Source organism: Camelus bactrianus, chromosome 23 (genome assembly GCF_048773025.1).
Source record: "Camelus bactrianus isolate YW-2024 breed Bactrian camel chromosome 23, ASM4877302v1, whole genome shotgun sequence".
NCBI classification, from domain to species: Eukaryota; Metazoa; Chordata; class Mammalia; order Artiodactyla; family Camelidae; genus Camelus; species Camelus bactrianus.
The window spans coordinates 26,665,796-26,688,739 of record NC_133561.1 but is presented as its reverse complement, the minus strand read 5'-3'; the positions used below and the strand labels follow the sequence as shown (position 1 = coordinate 26,688,739).

The window sequence follows — 22,944 nt, the reverse complement described above, 5'->3', positions numbered from 1 at the left end:
TTACAGTTATGCTATGCCAATTAACACAGTTTAGTATTGACATAAGAATAGACAAATAAAGCAGCGGAACATAATAGAGTCCAAAAATAAACCTGAGCATGCACAGTCACTTGATTTGTGACCAAGGCTCAGTGCAGTGGTGGAGGTGACAGCCTGACTGACACAGGTTCAATGAAATAAGAGGAGGGAAAATGGAGACACATGTCATTTCCCTCCCATTCTCACCACTGCTGTCTGGGTGCACTTGCAAAAATCAAAGTTAGATCATGTCACACACCTAATGAAAACTCTTGATGGCTTCTTTTTGCCCACATGACAAAATGTAAACTCCTTGGCAAGACCCTGGTACTCTATATCCCTGGATCTTGCCTCCCTCTCTCAGCACTCCTCCTTCTCCTGATGCTGACTCTGCTTTAGACATAAGGAATGCCTTGCTAGTCCCCAGGAGCACACTGCTCTGCATATCATCTCTTCACTTACAAGAATGCCCTCCTTACTCCTCACCAGACTAACCCCAGTCACCTCCTCCAGGAAGCCCTCCTAGATTCTCTCGCTAGTTAGTAAGCCAGAACACCCTGAGCTGACCCCCTGGAACAGCACCTCTCACATTCTGTGCCAGTGTCAATCACCTGTGGCCCCCACTAGACTGGGAGCAGACTGAATAACTGTATTCCCATCCCCTACCACCTAAGTTGGTAAGTTTTCTTTAAAGAAAAACACCGTAAACAGGGCACCAAAAAACACTGATGGAGAACTAAAATAAAAGTAGAACTTGGATTGGCCAAAAAGGAGCCGGGAGGAAACGGACAGTGTGAGAGCAGAGGGGAATCAGGCACGTGAGCTGAGTCTGTTTTGCTCCAAAGCGTAATGCTCTTGCATTACCGCCGAGCATCAGGAAGCCTTTACATTTTTTTTTAAAACTCTGGAATCACAGTTTCACAGTAAATCACTGCTGCCTGGAAGCCACCCAGAATCAACTTCCTCTTGTTAAAAATGCTCCCCCAAGCCACTCCCCTGATCCCACACACCCCCCACCAAGAACAATCACGAGTCAGGTGTCAGTGTAGGGTACAGCACCTGTAGCCCGGTCTTCTATCTGAAGCCCCTACTTGAACAAGAGGCCCGTCACCTCCACAATCCTTCACACACTGAGAGCTCAAGTCAGGAAGAAGGCTGACTTTTTTTTTTTTTTAATTAAAATAAGAGGGAAAGTTCTATGATGGATTCTTCTCACAATCTGGGGACAGCGGCAAAACTGATACTAGCACTGAAATCAGACCTCAGCCAGTGGCCACTGCTGCGAAGTCCCGATTACCAAAAGAGAAACACACCCATCAACAGCACTTCCTGCTGCTAACAAGACACTTAGATGGTAACTGCCAGGTGTCTGCTTTTGTCCTCTTTTTGCCAAAATAAATGAATGGTAGAAATACTCAGCATAAACACAAGAAATAGCAATGCCAAGGAAAAGAGCATGAAATGTGAGGATACTACAATACAATTTCACATTTCTGTCTGCTGTATTAGACATAATAACTTGAATTAAATATTTTTCGGTTTTTATCAAGGAGATACCCCCGGCTGCTAAGAAGGGCTGGTCTGCATGCCAGTGTCTCAGCTCCGCCCCACTCTCCATGTCCAAGGAACCCGCAGGAGGAGGAACCCCCAGGAGAAGCCTTGCTGATCAGGCTTAAATAACCAATGCTATTCCACTCCTATTCAGTGATTTTTTAAATTGCTATTATGGAATAGATAAACAAATTATGGTATATCCATACAATGGAATATTATTCAGAAATAAAAAGAAAGAAGCTTTCAGATATACCTGGAGGAAACAAACTTCCAAGTAACAGAAGCCAATCTGAAAAGGCTACATACTATGTAATTCCAACATTATGACATTCTGGAAAAGGCAAAATTATGGAGATAGTAAAAAGATCCGTAGATGCCAAGAGTTGGAGGGGAGAGATGGATGAACAGGCAGAGCACAGAGGATGTTTAGAGCAGGGAGACTACCCTGTGTGACATACAGTGTCAATATCCATTTGTCAAAACCCACAGAATGTATAATGCAAAGGGTGAACCCTAATGGAAACTTTGGGCTTTAACTGATAATAATGTATCGGTGTTGGTGTAGTAAGTGTACTGCCCTGATGCAAGATGTCAGTAAGAGGGAAACTGTGGGTGGTGAAAGGAGTGTCTGTACTTTCTGCTCTATTCTAGAATCCTAAAACTGCTCTGAAAAAAAAGTGTCTATTAATTAAAAAAAAATGCCACTAGAAGCCACGGGGACTGCCTGTATCACTGGACGTCTAAGAAAGAAAAGCCCTGGTCATCTCATGCCTTCTAGCTGACAGCTTCCTACCATCATTCAGCTGGGCAGCAGAGTCATCTGTTTGAAAACTGAAATGGTGTCCATCCACCTAAATAGAAACCACAGTGAGGACTGACAACTACAAATCAACAGGATGAATGAGGAACGTACATGAGTCCAATTTGCTTTCAGCACCAGTGATGAGGAAATCATGGAAGAGCTGGGAATAGTGAACCTAGAAGAACCCAGGGGGGTGACTATCTGCCCAGGAGAGAGAAGCAGGGTGGGCAACCAGCCACTGGAGTCACTTCCGACCCCCATGCTCCCTGCCTAGCCCTACACACATGCAGCAGCAACCTCAGCTTAGGGTCAGCCAGGCTGACCACCCAAACTTCTCACCCCTCAGCTGTGTGAGAGGGGTCAGAAGAGGCCAGGGAGGGAATGATTCAGAGAGGGGGACCCGAGGAATGAAATGCACAGCATGGTTCACTCCATCTCCAGATCTGTGATAAGGGAGCATGATCTGCAGGGAAAAGCACAGATCCAGAGGTCAGGAGACCAGAGTCCAGCTTCCCTCCCTGGACAACCTGGCCCTTTCCCCTCATCTGCAAAGCAGGGATAATACTTGCCCCAGAGCCACAGATGGTTAGAGCTGGGATGAACCCAACTTATGGGTAAGGCAAGCAAAGTCCAGGGAGATGAAATGACTTCCTTAAATTTGCAAAGCTGGGTGACAATCACACCTAGCTGACCTTCCTCCCTGCTCAGTACAGTTTCTTCACCGCCACGAAGCTAGAATAAAGATAATCTATGCAACAAGGAATATGGTCAATCATATGTAATAGTGTTGTATGCAGACAAATGGTTGCTAGACTTGGTGTGGTGAACGTTTCCACAAATTACTATGGAATACACCTGAAACTAACATAATATTGTAAATCATCTGTATTTCAATAATGAGAAAGATAATCTGTGCAAAAGTATTTTGGAAAGTTAGAAGCACTAGATAAAGGAAAGCTGTCAGTGCTCTCTCTCTCTCCAACAGCACACCTCAGTCCTGTTCTGCTCTGGGTGATCATCTCCTTGGCAAGTGTCAGCTGTGACCGGCACTAGTCAGTGGTGCTGCTGTCTGAGGCTACAGAGCCAAGGACAGAAGGATGCTCTTGGCCCCAGGCCGCAGGGCACCAGAATTGTCACCCTGGAGATGGCAAGATTGGCTCCATCCTCCCCTTTGCACTTTCACAATCCACTGGCCATCAGCAATAAGGGTTCCTAAGAGAGGGAATATGTTTTGTGAATAATAATTCCATCTTTAATCCATGAAGCACACCAGGCCAATAATCCACAAAGTGCTTGAAAGAGATCCCGCTGGCTTTGCTTCGGCAGACCCATGCCAAGCTCCGTTCGCTCCATTTCCAGCCCTTTTGTCCTCTTACCAGTTTAACTAATGTGCAAACATATTCCCAAACAGCCTACAAAACAGATGATTACCAACAGGGTGTAGAATGACGCAAATGTAGGCCATCTACATAAGTGAAACAAGTTGAGCCAAAAGGGGTCATCTGTGTGGCTTAATTCACGGACCTAGGCTACATCCACGGGACTGAATTCACAATTGCTGGCTTTCGCAATTTAACCTAGCTCTTTCTTGACCCAAGCCTTGGGAGGGTCTAATCCTCTCACTTCAAGAGCTCCCACACCAAAACCCACGTCCACACCCCAACCCCACACACATACATGGCCAAGCCACCATGGCTCACTCTCCACCTAGTTGGTGGTCTCCCCTGTGGCACAATTCCATTGGTGTAATCAGGAGGACACCAGAGAGAGGTCAGTTCCTTGTATTTTTTATGAGAAGTAAGTCAATAATTTCCTATTTCTCCCCACACTCTCAGAGAAAGGGCCAAGGGCAGAGGGAGCCACAATCTTAGAGCATGGGTAAGAAGACAGTACACGGCGACTGTGAACCTGCTGAGCTGTTAATCAGAGTTCTCCTCCCGAGGGGATTTCCACAGCCTAATCCAGGTTCAACAGATGGGGTGCCCTTCACGGCCCTCCAACCTCCTCTCAGCCCTACCAGCCCTTCACGTCCACTGACTGAATGGTGCCTTTTAACAAAAAGGCCTGTGCCTGGAAAACTGTGCTGGATCTGTCCCCGGGCCAGCACCTTAAACCTCCTATCTCATCACCACCTCAGATGCCTTGGGGAAAACGCAGCCACCCACCTCCCCGTAGCCAGTGCCCAACCTCCCCACCACAACCACCAAGCCAACGGGTGAGCCACGCACAGGAGCTTCTTGGTCAGTTTTGACTCAGTTTGAATCAGTGTATCCTTCAGTGTTTTGTCCCTATTTTATCAAATCTGTCACTATTTAGAATAGAGAAGAGTCAGAAGGGGACGGAATATTACGGACTGCATGATTTGTTGTGCCCTCTTGAGTGAGTCATATTCCCCCCGGGTCTGCTTCCCTATTTGTGAGTTAAGAGGGTTGAACCTCCACAGGGCTACTGGGCTCTGACCTCCAAGAGGTCTACTTATCATAGCCTGCTAACTGCCCCCAGCCCACCCCACCTTCCTCCCCCTCCCATCACAGGGAGGAGGTTAGTCCATTTTCATAGTCAGCCTGGAGGTGAGACTAATACAAAAGAGATTTTTAGAACTCCCAGATTTTGCAGCTGGCCAGAGACTCAAAATCCACTGCCCAAATGCCATACCTTCAGACAGGTAAGGTACTGTCACCCCCAGGATGTAGATAGGAAGACTGTGATCCAGAAAGGCTAAATGATGTGCACAGGGTTCCCAGCCATCCTAATGGGTGAGACCAAGAGGACCAGCAGCCAACTCCTCAGTTTCCTCATGTTGCTCTTCCCCAACTCCCCTATCAAGGTTAGAGAATGGCATTCTTTCAGGCGTGAGCCAAAGCTTTAAAAGGAATTACTAAGCATAAAATCAAGTCTTTACACAAATGAACTTATTTACAAAACAGAAACAGACTCACAGACATACAAAACAAACTTATCGTTACCAAGGGGGGAGGGGCTGGGAAGGGATAAATTGGGAGCTCGAGATTTGCAGATACTAACAACTATATATAAAACAGATAAACAGGTTTATACTGTATAGCACAGGGAACTATATTTAATATTTTATAGTAACTCATAATGAAAAAGTATGAAAAGGAATATATGCATGTATATGTATGACTGAAACATTATGCTGTACACCAGAATTTGACACAATATTGTAAACTGACTATACTTCAATAAAAAATAAAATAAAATAAAATCAAGTCTTTACAGAAGCAAATTGTAGGTATAACCCCTTGATATTCATATCATTATTTAGGATCAAGACATGGTAGTGAGAGCTTTGATGCTAAACTCTTTGCCAACTAGAAAGCTACAGAGGAATTATGAATTTCCTAACTACAGTCTATTTCATGACTCTGGAAATCAGAAATCAGGGGTACTCACAATTAACGGCAAAGGAGTTCCAACCCAGCATACACAGTGCCCGGGAAGAAGCTCTCTGCTCTGCTAACCTACAAGGTAAGCTTGACACATTTACATCTGCGTTTACAGCTCTGCCAATATTAATAAGAAACTGTGGAAACCAAAGAACTATTCTATTTATTTGCAAACTTTCAAGGCCATTGCTATAAGTAGCAAATGGTTTATTTTAAAAAACTCAACCAGTTTTTTTAAAGTTAAATTTAATTTCCCATATGTGTATAAGAAGCTCTTTTAGGCTGAAACAAATCAGTTGAGTTATCTAAGCCAAAATGATCATATTTTCCTAACTAACATAAAGTTTTCTAGAAATGTGCTCACAGAGAAAAATATTCCTAACATGTACTAAAACTCACATTTAAGAATCTCAATATTGCACTTTAGGGATGATTTTGTTCTTGTAAATGATCAATCTCGACTCATTTAATCCCCCTACAAAATCCATACAAGCCATGCAGAGAATTATTCCTTGGGATTTTAAAGTATATTAAAAAAAAAAAAAACACACCACACATATCAAAGGGGTTGTTCTGAGTCTGAAGCATCTGAAAATCAGCTCCTCTCTACTGGAAAGCAAAGTAGTAGGCAGTTGGATGCTCTCAGAGGAAGGGGCTGAAGTCCTCCCCCACTGCTGGTACTGATCTGAAGACAGAGAGGCATCGTTACGCCACCAGCAAGACATCAGTTCTTGTATCCTGCACATCTTGTATCTTGGCAGGGAGCTGGCTGTTCCTCCCAACGATCTCAAGGCTGAGTCTCACTAGTTCCCTTTAGTCCCAAGAGTGTATCCTCCCTCAATTCAGCCTCCCAGTGGCTTCCTGGATGACCCACTCAGTTAGCAGCCCAGCCAGACTGAGACCTCTGGGACCCTCCATAATGGGAGACAATGAGGGCCACCACTATCTGAGGCTGAAGACTTACTAGATGAACTGCCTTATCTTAATCCATCTAACGTGTCAACTAGAAGAACAATTCCCATCAAACACTTAAACTAGATAAGAACCTGACATTTCCCTTTGCAATGATGTGACACTCTTGGTTTTTCAAAGGAGAAAATCACTTTAACCAGCCCAGTGGCCCCCTTCCTGCTGCGACGTGTCCCAGGCACCCATTCACTGACTGTTTAAGCAAGTCCTGATTCCAGCACATTTACAGAGCATTTATCTTCTTTCAGTTCCTCCCTTGGCCTGTAGGACTAACAATCCAGAATCAGTATAACCCAGTAACAGCACTACTCCCTGTAGCCACAAGAGCCAGAATGAACCACAGCCTGACTATCTCAGCAAATGTAGGCCAGGGAGAACACAGACAAGCGAATGTCACCAGTCACCTCCAAAACTCATGTTAGCAAAGAAATAACTCATTCTTTCCCAACCATTTACCACGGGCAGGGCAGGGAGGGCAAGCAAACTTGGAGCGAAATAGCATCCCTGTTGCCAGAAGTTAATTAGCTTTGAAGCAGCCAGAGGTCAGCAGCAGGTGATAGAAAAGTCCCCATAATTAGAATAACCAACAGGTAGGCATTCAGCAATTGCATACCAAGTGAAAGATTCACCAATGCAGTGACAATGCATGCCTGCTTCTGCAGCCCCACCACCCGAGCCAGTGGCTTGCACTCCACGTGGAACAGGAGGGAAGCCTTTGGTCTCCTCCACATTCATCCACTGACATGCAGGATGCCCCCGGACCTACAAAGGACGAGAACAGCAGGCGAGGGTATCGAGCAAGCATCATGCTCCCTCAGTTCCGGACATCAGTCATGCTAGTTCCCATCCATTTAATTACTCTTCTGCTGACCACCCACAATTAAGTTAAAGACATGACAACAAGGTCTGAGATTTGAGGGATGTACCTGACTCTCTCTCCCCTCCAGGGGTGGTGGAATCTGATCAGCAAAACCAATCTTCCCTGGATCACCCATAAAGGCACTAACCTCATCCACGTTCTCAAAAGCGTTGATGACATCATATGGCAAACAGGACAGAAGGTCAATCACAAACCACGTCTTCAGGTAGTTCATGCGGATGAGTTTGGGGTCAGAAATCACCTCCCCAGCTGGTCCAACAAAGGTGGTATGAAAATTCAGCACAATGTCCACCAAAAAGATGACGTCCACGATGCTATCCACAACCAGCCAGGCCACGTTGTTCTGTCTGGTCTTAAAGGAGACATTGTAAGGGACCAAGATGGCTGTGTAGAAGGTTAAGATCAAGATAATCCAATCCCACGTGGTCTTAAAAACACAGTAATGTAAGATGATGTGAGGGGGAGTCTTTGGTGCCTCTTGCTTGTATTGGGGAAGGATGTCTGAGCCCAGCTGCAGAACCTGTACAGAAAAACATGGCCAAGAGAGAACTAAGTTAGGGTTTCATTGTAAGCATCTAACCAGTCAGCATCTGTCACTGATAAATACTCATGACACTCCAGATGGATCCATGTGCAAGAACAGGTAGCAGAGGAGTATGGGAGAAAGGAAGTGAACACTGTAACACAAACAGTCAGAATGAAACAATAACAAACCATTATTTGGCTTACTGTGAGCCAGTCACTGTATTTAGTACTTCACCTACATGTATTATCTCACTTAATTCTAAATACAAGCTTGTTTTATTAGCCAATTATTATTCTATGTGACAAGTGAGAAACTGAGGTGCAAGAGAATTAAGTAACTTTACTCAACAAATACTGATTGCTGTGTGCCAGGAATTGTTCTAGACATGGGGCGTACAGCAATGAAGGAAACAGCATGATCCCTGCCCTGGGGGAGCTCAGTCCAGTACACAAATCAAGATGATTTCAAATCGTAAGAAGAGCTAAATAAGAGGTTGGGGTGAGGCACAAGGGGATTTGATAGAATGTGACTTGAGGAGTAGGGGAAGGAGAGTGTTTGAACTAAAGCCTGGATGAAAACAAGACACCAGCCATTCAAACTTTGCATGAAAAAGTTATCCAAATTAGAGGGGATAACTGGTATAATGATGCCAGGGTGGGATAACTTTGATATTTTCAGGAAAAGAAAAAAGTCTGGTATGACTAAAGCACACTAAATGAAGGGGGAAGGGATGCTGGATGAACTCAGGGGGGAACCACACAGACCCTAGTGGGCCATAGGGAGGTGTGTTTTTTTATTCTCAGTATGTCTGAGTATAGGGTTTTAAGTAAGAGAATAATAATCTGATGCATACTTTCAAAAGATCACCATGCCTGCTGTGTAGATAATGAATTGAGGCAAAGGATGAGAAGGAAGAACAGAATCAGGGAACTTGTTACAAAAGCATGGGGAGAAGTTGGGGTGATGGAGAAAAGTAGTCCGATTCTGGATGTATTTTTGAAGTAAAACCAACTAGACTTGCTAATGACTAGAAAACGAAGAAAAGGGAGCACTGAAAGGTACTCATTACTTAATTCCCAAAACCCAGCATGGTCCAGAATAGGCACTACAGGACAATTTTTAAGTGAATGACTAAACTTCAAAGTCATATAGCTAGCACAAGATGGAACCAGGATTCCAAACTAGGTCTAGTTGGATTGAAAACACATGCTGTTTCACATCAAGGTTATATTTCCCTAAATAACAGGGTTTTAAGCAAGCAGATTTAGCAAACGATGAAGTACAGAGAAGCTTGGTTCCAAGAAAGTATCATGGATGGTTTTCACCTTCAACATTATATGAAAAACAAACATAAGAAGACACTAAAAGGTACAAACAGGAAAGCAAACTTGCTAGGAATACTACAGTTCCCTGCAGTGAGTTCTCTGGGTTTTCTTTTTGCCTCATATATTCCTAGTCTTGGAACTGAAGAAGCCAGCAACCTGGAAACACTAATGGGTGCAGACAAAAAGAGTTCCAACAAAAGCCCACTCTCAAAGACTGGGAAGGGGGCAGCCCCAAATTCAGAACACTTAAGATAATAACAACTCTATTGGCTAAACACTACAGAAAAGGCTGTGGCCCCAATCCCATCCAGGTCATCAAAGGCTACCAGGAAGCCAAGAATTCCCCCTTCTCAAGACTGTAATGAAGCACCCAGCCTCCATCTCCTTCCTACAGGAGTATTACCAGAGAAGGCCCAGTAGGGAGCCTGGACTTCCTTTCACCTCCACCCAGCAGAAATGAGGCCCCAACCCCACAATGCAGAGAGGTATCAATGTAAGCTTTGTGGGGAGCTGTAACTCTCACTCTTACCCATCACTAACAGGGAACCCCCATCAAGTGTCAATGGAGGCTGAGTTGGAAACCTGGACTGCTATCCCAACCTGGAAGAAATGAGGGGATGTCTACCCTTCCTCTGCCATGTCTGTGTCAAAAGTGGCCACCTAAAACAAAATGTTTAAATAAGACCCAGAGTCTCATAGCATAACAACAGAATAATATCCAAATGCCCATTTAAACAACAACAAAAAAAAATCACTTATTATATCAAGAACCAGGAAAACATCAAACTGATTGAAAAACATAAAATCAGTTGATGTCAACAATCAAGATGACAGAGATGTGAGAATTATCTGACAAAGGGTTTAAAATAGCCATCATAAAAAAGCTTGAATGAGCAATTACAGACACACTTGAAACAAAAAAAATAGAAAGTCTCAAATAGCAAAGAAATAGAAAAGAAATAGCAAAGAAATAGAAATTCTCAGCACAGAAAGAGAAGATATAAAGATCAACTAAATGAAAACTTTAGAACCAAAAATATAATAACTGATTTTAAAAATTCAGTAGATAGGTTCAGCAGAAGGGAGGAGACATAGGAAAGAATCAGTGAACTTAAAGACAAAACAATAGAAATTACCCAACCTAAACAGACAGAAAGACACATTACCTGATGGTGAAAGGGTCAATTGACCACAAAAACATCCTAACGTGTATGCAGCAAACAAAAGAGCTCCAAATATATGTGAAGCCAAAACTTATTGAAAGATGAAATAGACAAATCCATATTCCTCTCTCAACCTCTGATAAAACAACAATACAGAAAATAAGCAAGGACATAGAAGAACTCAGCGACAACATTAACCAGCAGGACTTCATCGATATTTATAAAGCACTCCACCCAGCAAGAGCAGAGTGCACATTCTTTTCAAGTGCACATGGGACCCTACCTAGGATAGACCATGTACTAGCCCATAAAACAAATTTTGACAAATTTAACAGAATTTAAATCACACAGGTGTGTTCTCTGACTACAGTGAAATCAAACTAGAAATCAATAACAGAAAGATAACAGGAAAATATTCAAATAATTGGAAATGAAATATCCAAACACTTGAAAACAACACACTTCTAAATAATCTATGCGCCAAAGAAGAAGTCTCAAGGGAAATTTAAAAATACACTGAACTCAATGAAAATCAAAATACAACATCTCAAAATGCCGCTAAAGCAGTACTGAAAGGGAAATTTACAGCATGAGATGTTTGCATAAGAAAAAAGACTAAAGTCTCAAATAATAATGTGCAATCTCACCTCAAGGACCTAAAAAAGAACAAAATAAAAGTAAATTAGCAAGCAGAAGGAAGGAAATAAAGCTAAGAACAGACATCAGTGAAACTGAAAATAGGAAAATAGTAAAGAAAATCAGTGATCTTTGAAAAATCAATAAATTTGAAAACCTATAGCAAGACTGAAAAAGAAAAAAAAATAGAAAAGCCACAGATTACCAGAAGAATCAGGAATGAAATAAGAGATATAATAATAAACCATGTAGATACCAAAAAGGTAACAGGAATGCTACAAACAACTCTGCATATATAAATTCGCCTACTTAGATGAAATGGTCCTCGAAAAACACAAACTACCACAGTTCATAGCCCTATAAACAATAAGAAAATTGAATTCATAATTTTAAAACTCCCAAAATAGAAATCTCCAGACCCAGGTGGTTTAATGGACAATGGTACCAAAATTTAACAAAGAATTAACAACAATTCTATGCAATCTCTTCCAGAAAATAAAAGCAGAGGGAATACTTCTCAATTCATTTTGTGAAGCTAGTATTACCTTGATTCCAAAACCAGTCAAAGACAGCACACACACACACACACACACACACACAAGACAATTACAGACCAATATCTCTTATAAATATAGATGCAAAAAATCCTTAACAAATAGTAGCAAATAGATTTCAACAATATATAAAGAAATGACCAAGTGGGGTATATTCCAAGGGTGGAAAGTTAATTCAGTATTCAAAAATGAATCAATGTAATTCACCATAGTAACAGGCTAAAGAAGAAAAATCACATGATTTTATCAACTGATACAGAAAAAAAATCTGACAAAATTCAACATCTATTCAAGATAAAAACTCAGAAAAAAAAAGAGTAGAGAGGAACTTCAACTTGATAAAAAGCATATATTAAAAAAAAACTACAGCTAACATGTTTAATGGAGAAAGACTGAAGGCTTTCCTCTTAAGATCAAGAAGAAGGCAACATATCAGCTTTCACTACTCTTATTCAATAAAGCTCTGCAGTTGCAATAAGGCAAAAGAAAAAAAAAAGGAGGTGGGGAAGAAAGAAAAGGAGGACAATAAAAGGCATCCAGATTAGAAAGGAAGAAATAAAAATATCCCTATTTGAAAATGACATAATGTGTACATCGAACATTCCATATACACTCCTAGAACTAACAAATGAGTTCAGCAAGGTCACACAATACAAGATAAACCAACAAAAATCACTGTATTTCCATATACTAGAAATGAACACCAAAATTACATAATACCATTTATAATCACTCAAAAACTACTTAGATATAGGTATAATAAAACATGCACAGAACTTATATGCTAAAAACTTAAAAAGTGCTGATAAAAGAAATCAAAGATATAAATAAATGGAAACATGCACTGTTGGTAAATTAGAAGACTCAACACACTAAAGATTTCCATTCTCTCCAAACTGATATGCAAGCTTAGCATAATTCCTAATAAAAATGCCAGCAAGAGTTTTTGTAGATATATACAAGATTATTCTAAAATTTATACGAAAAGGCAAAGGAATAGGCAGAGCTAAAATAATTCTGAGTAAGAATAAAGCGGGAGGCATCAGTCTAGCCAATTTCAAGACCTGATATATAGCACAGTAATTAAGACTGTATGATACTAATAGAAAAACAGACTCATAGATTAATGGAACAGAATAGAGAACCCAGAAATAGACCCACACAAATGCCAAACTGATTTTTGACAGTGGCACAAAATCAATTCAGTGGAGGAAAGACAGCCTTTTCAACAAATGCTGCTGGAGCAAAAAACATTCATAGGTTTAAAAAAAAAAAAAAAAAAAGAACCAAAAAGAAGCTCAATAGAAGTCTTACATCTTACACAAAAATTGGATTGCAGGCTTAAATGTAAAACATAGAAGTTTTAGGGAAAAAAACATAGATGAATAACTTTGGAACCTAGGTCTAGGCAAAGGATTCTTAGACTTGAACCCCAAGCACAATCCATAAAGGAAAAAACTGATAAATTGGACATCATCAAAATTTAAAACTTTTGTTTCACAAAAGACTCTAGAAGGATGAAAAGCCAATCTATGATTTGGAGAAAATGTTTACAAACCACATATCCAACAAATAAATAGGATCTAGAATACATACTTTATAATGTATAATCTCAAAGCTTAACAAAAAAACAAACAATCCAATCAGAAAATGAGGAAAAGTTATGAACGGACATTTCAGCCAAGAAGGTATACAGATGGCAAATAAGCACGTGAAAAGATGTTTGACATCATTAGCCATCAGGAAAATGCAAATTAAAACTATAATGAGATAACACTATGTACCTATCAAAATAGCCAACATAAAAAACAGTGACAACATCAAATGCTGGTGAGAATGCAGATAAACCAGATTTCTCATATACTGCTAATGGAAATGTAAAATGGTACAGCCACTCCAGAAAAGAGTTTGGCAGTTTATTAAACAACTAAATATGCAACAACAATTACACTTCTGGGCATTTATCCCAGAAAAATGAAAACTCATGTTCATGCAAAAACCAGTACATGAATGCTCAGAGCAAGTGTATCTGTAATATCAAAAATCAGGATTGACCCGGATGTCCTTCAACAGATGAATGGTTAAGTAAACTGTGGTACATCCAAACCAGAGAAAACTACTCAGCCATGAAAACATACCAACTACTGATACAACCAAAAAGCTGGGTGAATCTCCAGAGGTTTATAAAGCCAGTCCCCAAAGACAACACACTGTATGATTCCACTTATATAACATCCTTGAAATGACAAAATTATAGGAATAGAGAAAAGATCAGTGTTTGCCAGGGCTTAAGGAGGGGATAAGGGTAGGAAGGCTATAAAAAGGCAACAAGACATGTTCTCCTGGTGAGGGAAATGTTCTGTATCTTGACTGCACCCATGTCAGTACCTTGGCTGTGATACTGTGTTGTAGTTTTGCAGGAAGTTACCATCAGGGGAAACTAAGTAAAAAGCACATGTGATCTCTTTGTATTCGTTCTTAAAACCGCATGAGAATCTACAATTATCTCATAGTAAGAAGTTTAATTTTAAAAAATGAACTGAACACAGATGAATTACAAGCATTATATTTAAGGAAGGAGTCCTGGGCACTGAGCTAAGGGAAGGGCAGGGGAAAGGGAGGTCTGAGCTATTTTGTAACTCATCGTATGTTTACAAAATATAGTCTGGGCGATAAAACTATTCAGCAAGAATTCAGAAGAATCCACAAGTAAGCAGTCACCAGCTAATGGCACACCAAAGTCACCTGGAGCTCAATGGAGGAAATGCCCTTTCAGCGAAAAATGACTGTTCCTGTGACAGTTTACTATAATCCACAGTTATGTACAAGTGAATTTCCCATTCTGATGCTTTCTAGGACACTGTCAGGCCCTGTGTTACCGAGGCCTGAGTCAACAATGTCTCCATCCCTCCCAGCAGTGCCAGGTTGACCACAGACACTCCCTCTGCTGCTGTTCCAACAACATGTGTCCGAAGGGTATGGACAGAGGTGCGAGGCTAGACTCAGAGGGTTGTTGGGACTTGTATTCAGTTTCCTCTTCCCATCTCTGGGATGCAGCCTCCCACACTGAAATCATGGGGTTTCTGCATTCTGCAAGTAGACTTGGAAGCCAGGACATTTGATCAGGAGAACTGTGACACATTCTTTTTCCAAATCTTTATGTTAAAAGGCCATGAATTATTCCTCTAAGGCCAAGCACTGAGAGTCTGACATGAGATCTTATGTATTTCACTCTGATATCAACTCTTTAGCAATTATATGGAAAACAGAAGTAAGAGGGCAATTCCAAGGAATGAGTGTTTCATTACAGAAAATCAGTATTTTTAAGAAAACTTCCCAGATCAAGAGAGTATTTTGCACCCAGTTAAGTATAGTCTTTAAGTCTTAAGTATTTACACTTAAGTATAGTGTAGTCACCAAGAGTCTTTTCAGAGTGCAATGAATGACAAATGACTAATTATTCATGTTTATCAGAATGATTCCCATGAGACTGTTCCACCTTCCTCAGAAGTGTGTACAGCCATGGATTCAGACCAGAATAGCAGGTAAAAGCCCGGTTCTGATGAGCCCCACGACTGCCACCATCAGGAGAAAAAGCATTCTCAGGGTCATTCAGAATATTCCCAACTGGAATGGGGCTAGTGTCCTCCAAAGGGAGAAGCCTCTGGGTACAGGGTCAGAAGAGATGGGATACCGACCTTGTGTCCAGCCATAACAAGGGTGCTCAGCATCAGATGCTCGGTGATGCTTCTGAATTTTGCAGGGAAACAGCTTCACCAAAGGTGGAGACAGGAGAATGACCCAGTGTAGTGGTCCTGGTGAGCACTGCACAGTCAGTCCTCTCCCTCACCTCTTTTTTCTATGGTCACCAGCATAAGTATGTGCTTCTAGTTTCTTCTGTTTGATAAGGCTTGTACAATGGAAGCTTCCAAAGGCAGAGAGCTCACAGCCCTCCAGAATGCAATGTGTCTGTCCTACATGCCCAACCAGAAAGGAGACCCCAAACGCAGATACCTCTTCTCCCAGTGTAGAGTTGTTAGTTCACACTTTCTCCATCCCTCTGCCTATAACATCCAGGCTCTGCCCACAGGAAGGGCTCACTACAGGCTATTTTTTTTAAACATTTTTTATTGAGTTATAGTCATTTTACAATGTTGTGTCAATTTCCAGTGTAGAGCACAATTTTTCAGTTATACATGAACATACATATATTCATTGTCACATTTTTTTTCGCTGTGAGCTACCAGAAACTACAGGCTATTATTGATGGAGTCTAAGAAGGCTCAATGAGAAGGCTGATTCTGGAAGGAAAACAGATGAGGGCTTTCCCCTTGATGAAGAACAGGGAAATCAGACTGACTTACCATGTTTCTCTAGCACTTTCTCTGCCGAAGTCCTCTACTGTACTTTTGAATCCTTAGATTCACCCCGGGAGGGTGTTCCACAGATGGAAAAATGTAGGTTCAGAGAGGCTAAGTGACTCACCCTGAGTCATACCCGGGGTGAGTAAGCAGAGAGCTTGGAGTCTAAGCCAGGCTGCCAGCTCCAAGCCTCTGAGTCTTCTCACTAATCTACTTGTACAGCCTGAAGTGCCTTCCACAGAACACTGACACACGTCATCCCATCTCACGCAACCTCGTAAGATGGGAAGGCTGGTATTTTTCTTAATTTACAGACTGGGAAAATGAACCCAGAAAGTAAATGATTTGCTTACAGTCATACAGCTGATGATAAAACAGAACCATAAGCGCAAGTCCAGTTTCCTAATTCAATTCAATCCTTGTCTTCTATTGTACCTGATTATTCATAAACTACTGTTTCTCCATAAGACTTCTGAATGATGGCAACATGTCGCCTGTCGTCTTATGAAACCAGCTTCCAGTTGAAGGCACCATCTTCCATTGTGGGTCTTTTCAAGGACTTCCCAATTAAAGTCCTGAACCACCCACACTGGCCAGAGTCTGTCTCCCTGAAGGGTAACTACCCCACTCCCCAAGTCATACCTCGCTAGATGAAGAAAGAAGCAGGACCAAACTGCACTTATCCTGAAACCCTTCTGTGTCAAATGAATGTCACGATGCACGGTGATTTTTGCTGAAATGGATCAGAGATACTTCACTTTAAGCTCTTAAGTGCATCTCTGCTATACCTTGTTCTTAGCTTACGTTTTTACCTAATAAATCACTGAAAAAAAATAGAGCCAGTCTTCCAATAGTCATGTATCTACCAATCAGCCTTCACCCTTCATCCACCTACCTCCTTCCTGTTTCAATAGAGAAAGGGCCTTCTTCCTATTAAAGGCCAATTCCTCTCATGTTTTCTGAACTTCATCCTGATGCCCCTCCTCAAGGGCCTTACACCCCCATGATTCCCACTCTTTAATTTCCATCAGCCTCTCCTTAGACACAGTATCATTCCATCAGCATCTTTAGACATCAATCAACTCCACTTTCTTGCTCAGTTCCTTTTGCTGTTGCTCTTTATAGCCAGGCTTTTTGAAAGAGTAATCTAAACACAACATCTCTATTTTCTCCCCTCCAGTCACCTTCAACACACCCCAATCTAACTACTGCCTGCACTCTCCAATCAGATTATCTATTTTCAAGGTCACCAACAATCTCAACGTTGCTAAATACAATGGACACTTCCATCCTGATCTAACTCATGCTCTCAGGAGCTGTTTACAGATGTTCACATTTCTTCCTTCCTGAAACACTCTCCTTGCTTGGCTTTCTTAATGCCACTGTCCTGCTATGGTACTACAAGGTGTGCAGCCGAGATCTCCCTTCAAGACAATCTCCAGAACTAACCCATCAGGGAGTTCTGTTGGTTCTATCACCAAACACATAAATCCATTCCCCATTCTCCAACTTCTATGACTCTCTCCAATGCACCACCCCCTTTCACTGCACCCGGCAGTAGCTTCCCAACCTCTCCCCACTTCCATTGTGACCCTCCTCAAATTCATACACGATACAGCAACTCAGATTCCATCACATCACTCCCCTGATCAAAATCAACTCATTACACTGAACTTCAAAGAAGATCAATATTCTTGCTGTAAACTACAAGCTTCTGTCTACCTTTCCAACCCTACCTAAGCCCTTCATCGCCATTCCAACCACGTCATCCCACTGCTTTCTGAAAAAATACCGAAGCTCTTTTCTCACCTTGGGGCAGCTCAAAAGGCTCCTCCTCTACACTCCACACGGATGGGCTCTTCTCAACTACTGGGTCTTGGTATCAGCCTCATCTCCACATAGAGGCCATCCTGATCACCTTCTGAAATAGACTCTCTACCACCTCCTTCCTCTATTACTTCCTGTCATATTACAAGGTTTGTTCCTCTCACAGCTCTCATCAGGAATTGCAATAAAACATGTATCTGTTGATTTATTTGTTCACAGATGTCTCTCCCACTAGACTGTAGGCTCCATGAGGTCAAAGTGTTTGTCTGTCTTCTCACCATCAGATACTCTGCCCTTAGCACAGTGCCTGCTATAGAGTGAATGCTTAACAAAACCACCTGAAGAAATGAATGACTGACTGAACAAATACAGCCAAATAAGAGCTGAGAAAAGAAGACTCCAATCAAAGTAGAAGTCTTGACAAAACTGTATTATCAAGAATGTTCTGCAAACACAATAATAACCATGATATGGACAAAGGAGAATATGTTATACCTTAGGGCCATATTCCAATCATGTATACTGTCATGAAGAAATAAAAATAAAAACCAGAGTCCACATATACCATTTAATATCACAAAAGTTTCCAGCAGGTGCCCTTCTCCCAGAGTATTATGGCATCAGCTATCATTTATTAAGTGCTTAAGGTATGCCCTACCCTGAGCTAGAAAGTCCTGCACTCAATCCTCACAACTATGAGGTACATATTATTATCATCTCTATTTTACAATGAAGAAATTGAAGCTTGGGGAAGTAAAGTAACTTGTCCAAGGCCACAGACGTTTTAAGCAGTGCAGCTGGTGTTGAAAATCTTGTCCAGTTTAACTCCAAGGTCCATGTTTTTAACCACTATGCTGCCATGCCAAGTTCCTGACTGAGCACTTTATGCAAAAAATACAATTTAATCCTTACAATAACCATATGAGGTAGATACTGGTCTCTATTTCATAGGTAAGAAAAATTATTCCAGAGAGGCTAAATTGCCCAAAACCACAAAGTGAACTAAGTAGTGAAGTTGAGATTCAAACTCAAATCTGATTTGAAAGCCCATAGTCATTAACCAATGGAAATAAAATGCAAATCACAGATGTGGGTCTCATAAGTACTTAAAAAAATTTTAATAACCACATTAAAAACGTAAAAGATGGGGGGAGGGTAGGCTCAAGTGGTAGAGTGCACAAGGTTCAATCCCCAGTACCTCCTCTAAAAACAGATAAATAAGTAAACCTAACTACCTCCCCCCTAAAAATAAAATTAAAAAAAAAAAGAAAACTGACCAAATTAAGTTTAATATTTCAACCCAATAATTTAATTCAATTTATTGGAAGTATTATCACTTCAACATACAAACAATATAGAAAATTATTGAGATATTCTACATTGCTTTTATTACAGATATGATTTAAATCCAGTAAGTACAGTGTAACTTACTACACCTCTAAATTCAGATGAACCCCATTCCAGTTGTTCCATAGCCACATAAGGTCACCAAAATGGACAGCACAAATCTAAACCATGAATGCACCTTAGGAATGCCCTGAACCAATTTAAATGTAGGCATTGCTCTCAAAAGTAGATTCGGGGATGCAAGGGTTTTTCAGTATCCACAAATCAATCAATATGATACACCACATTAACAAACTGAAGAATAAAAACCATAAGATCATCTTAATAGATGCAGAAAAAGCTTTTGATAAAATTCAACATCTATTTGTGATTAAAAAAAAAACAAAACTCTCCAGAAAGTGGGCATAGGGAACGTATTTCGACATAACAAAGGCCATATATGACAAACCCATAGCTAACATTATACTTAATGGTGAAAAGCTGAAAGTATTTCCTCTAAGGTCAGGAACAAGACAAGGATGACCACTCTTACCAATTTTATTCAACACAGTTCTAGAAGTCCTAGATACAGCAATCAGAGAAGAAAAAGAAATAAAAAGGAATCCAAATTGGAAAAGAAGAAGTAAAATTGTCACTGTTTGCAGGTGACACGATACTATACATAGAAAATCCTAAAGAGGCTACCAGAAACCTACTAGAGCTCATCAACGAATTCAGTAAAGTTGCAGGATACAAAATTAATGTGCAGAAATATGTTGCATTTCCTTACACTAACAAGAAAATAACAGAAAAAGAAATTAAGGAAACAATCCCATTTACCATTGCATCAAAAAGAATAAAATACCGAGGAATAAACCTACCTCAGGAGGCAAAGGACCTGTACTCCAAAAACTATAAGACATTGATGAAAGGAATTGAAGATGACACAAATAGATGGAAAGATACACCATGTTCATGGATTGGATGAATCAATAGCATTCAAATGGCCATATTACCCCAGGAAATGTACAGATTCAATGCAATTGCTATCAAATTACCAATGATGTTTTTCACAGAACTGGAACAAAAAACGTTATAATTTGTATGGAAACACAAAAGACCCCAAACAGCTAAAATAATCTTGAGAAAGAAGAATTGAGCTGGGGGAATCATCCTCCCTGATTTCAGACTATATTATAAAGCTACAGTGATCAAAACAGTAAGGTACTGGAACAAAAACAGACACATAGATCAATGGAACAGGATAGAAAGTCCAGAAATAACTCCACACACTTATGGTCAAGGAGGCAAGAATATACAATGGAAAAAAGACAGTCTCTTCAATAAGTGGTGCTGTGAAAACTGGACAGCTACATGTAAAAGAATGAAATTAGAACATTCTCTAACACTATACACAAAAATCAACTCAAAATGGATTAAAGACCTAAATGTAAAACCAAACACTATAAAACTCCCAGAGGAAAACATAGGCAGAATACTCTTTGACATAAATCACAGCAATATTTTTTTGAACCACCTCCTACGATAATGGAAATATAAGCAAAAATAAACAAATGGGACCTAATTAAACTTAAAAGCTTTTGCACAGATAAGGCAACCATAAACAAAATGAAAAGACAACCTACAGAATGAAGGAAAATATTTGCAAATGATGGGACTGACAAGGGACTAATTTCCAAAATATACAAACAGCTCATACAGCTTAATATAAAGAAAACAAGCAACCCAGTCAAAAAATGGGCAGAAAACCTAGACATTTCCCCGAAGAAGACATCCAGATGGCCAACAGGCACAAGAAAGGATGCTTGACATCGCTAATTATTAGAGAAATACAAATCAAAATTACAATGGGGTATCACTTCACACCAGTCAAAATGGTCATCATTAAAAAATCTACAAATAGTAAATGCTGGAGAGGGTGTGGAGAAAAAGGAACCCTACTATACTGTTGGTGGGAATGTAAATTGGTGGAGCCACTATGGAGGACAGTATGGTGGTTCCTTAACAAACTAAAAATAGAGTTACTATATGATCCAGCAATCCAACTCCTGGGCATATATCCAGAGAAAACTATAACTCAAAAAGACACATGCATCCCATTGTTCACAGTAGCACTATTTACAATAGCCAAGACATGGAAGCAACCTAAATGTCCATTGACAGATGAATGGATAAAGAAGATGTGGTATATATATAAGCATTACTGAAGAGAAAGAAATAGGCTGGAGGAATAACTCTCCCAGACTTCAGACAATACTATAGAGCTACAGTCATCAAGACAGCATGGTATTGGTACCAAAACAGACATATAGACCAATGGAACAGAATAGAGAGCCCAGAAATGAACCCACAAACTTTGGGTCAACTCATCTTCGACAAAGGAGGCAAGAATATACAATGGAATAAAGACAGTCTCTTCAGCAAATGGTGTTGGGAAAACTGGACAGCAGCATGTAAAACAATGAAGCTAGAATACTCCCTTACACCATATACAAAAATCAACTCAAAATGGACTAAAGACTTAAACATAGACAAGATACAATAAACCTCCTAGAGGAAAACATAGGCAAAACATTATCTGACATACATTTAGAAAATTTTCTCCTAGAAGAAATAAAAGCAAGAATAAACAAATGGGACCTAATGAAACTTACAAGCTTCTGCACAGCGAAGGAAACAAGAAGTAAAACAAGAAGAAAACCTACGGAATGGGAGAAAATTTTTGCAAGTGAAACCGACAAAGGCTTGATCTCCAGAATATATAAGCAGCTCATACGACTCAATAAGAAAAAAATAAACAACCCAATCCAAAAATGGGCAGAAGACCTAAACAAGCAATTCTCCAAGGAAGACATACAAATGATCAAAAGGCACATGAAAAAATGCTCAATATCACTAATTATCAGAGAAATGCAAATCAAAACTACAATGAGGTATCACCTCACACCAGTCAGAATGGCCGTCATTCAAAAATCCACACATGACAAATGCTGGAGAGGCTGTGGGGAAAGGGGAACCCTCCTACACTGCTGGTGGGAATGCAATTTGGTGCAGCCACTGTGGAAAACAGTGTGGAGATTCCTCAAAAGACTAGGAATAGACTTACCATATGACCCAGGAATCCCACTCCTGGGCTTGTATCCAGAAGGAACCCTACTTCAGGATGACACCTGCACCCCAATGTTCATTGCAGCACTATTTACAATAGCCAAAACATGGAAACAGCCTAAATGTCCATCAACAGGTGACTGGATAAAGAAGCTGTGGTATATTTATACAATGGAATACTACTCAGCCATAAAAACCGACAACATAATGTCATTTGCAGCAACATGGATGCTCCTGGAGATTGTCATTCTAAGTGAAGTAAGCCAGAAAGAGAAAGAAAAATACCATATGAGATCGCTCATATGTGGAATCTAAAAAACAAAAACAAAAACAAACAAACAAACAAAAACAAAGCGTAAATACAGGACAGAAATAGACTCACAGACAGAGAATACAGACTTGTGGTTGCCAGTGGAGAGAGTGGGGGGATAGACTGGGGGGTGGAGAGTGAGAAGGGATGACTGGGA

General features: G+C 40.6%; 1 protein-coding gene across 1 annotated transcript in view; it reads right to left on the bottom strand.

Moving 5' to 3' along the window:
* The window catches only part of KCNH1 (potassium voltage-gated channel subfamily H member 1), a 337,403-nt gene that overhangs the window by 251,792 nt on the left and 62,667 nt on the right, over positions 1-22,944 (bottom strand). Inside the window, exon 6 of the mRNA XM_074351867.1 lies at positions 7,758-8,150. Within this exon, the coding sequence (XP_074207968.1) occupies positions 7,758-8,150 (393 nt within the window). The remainder of the gene's footprint in view (positions 1-7,757; positions 8,151-22,944) is intronic.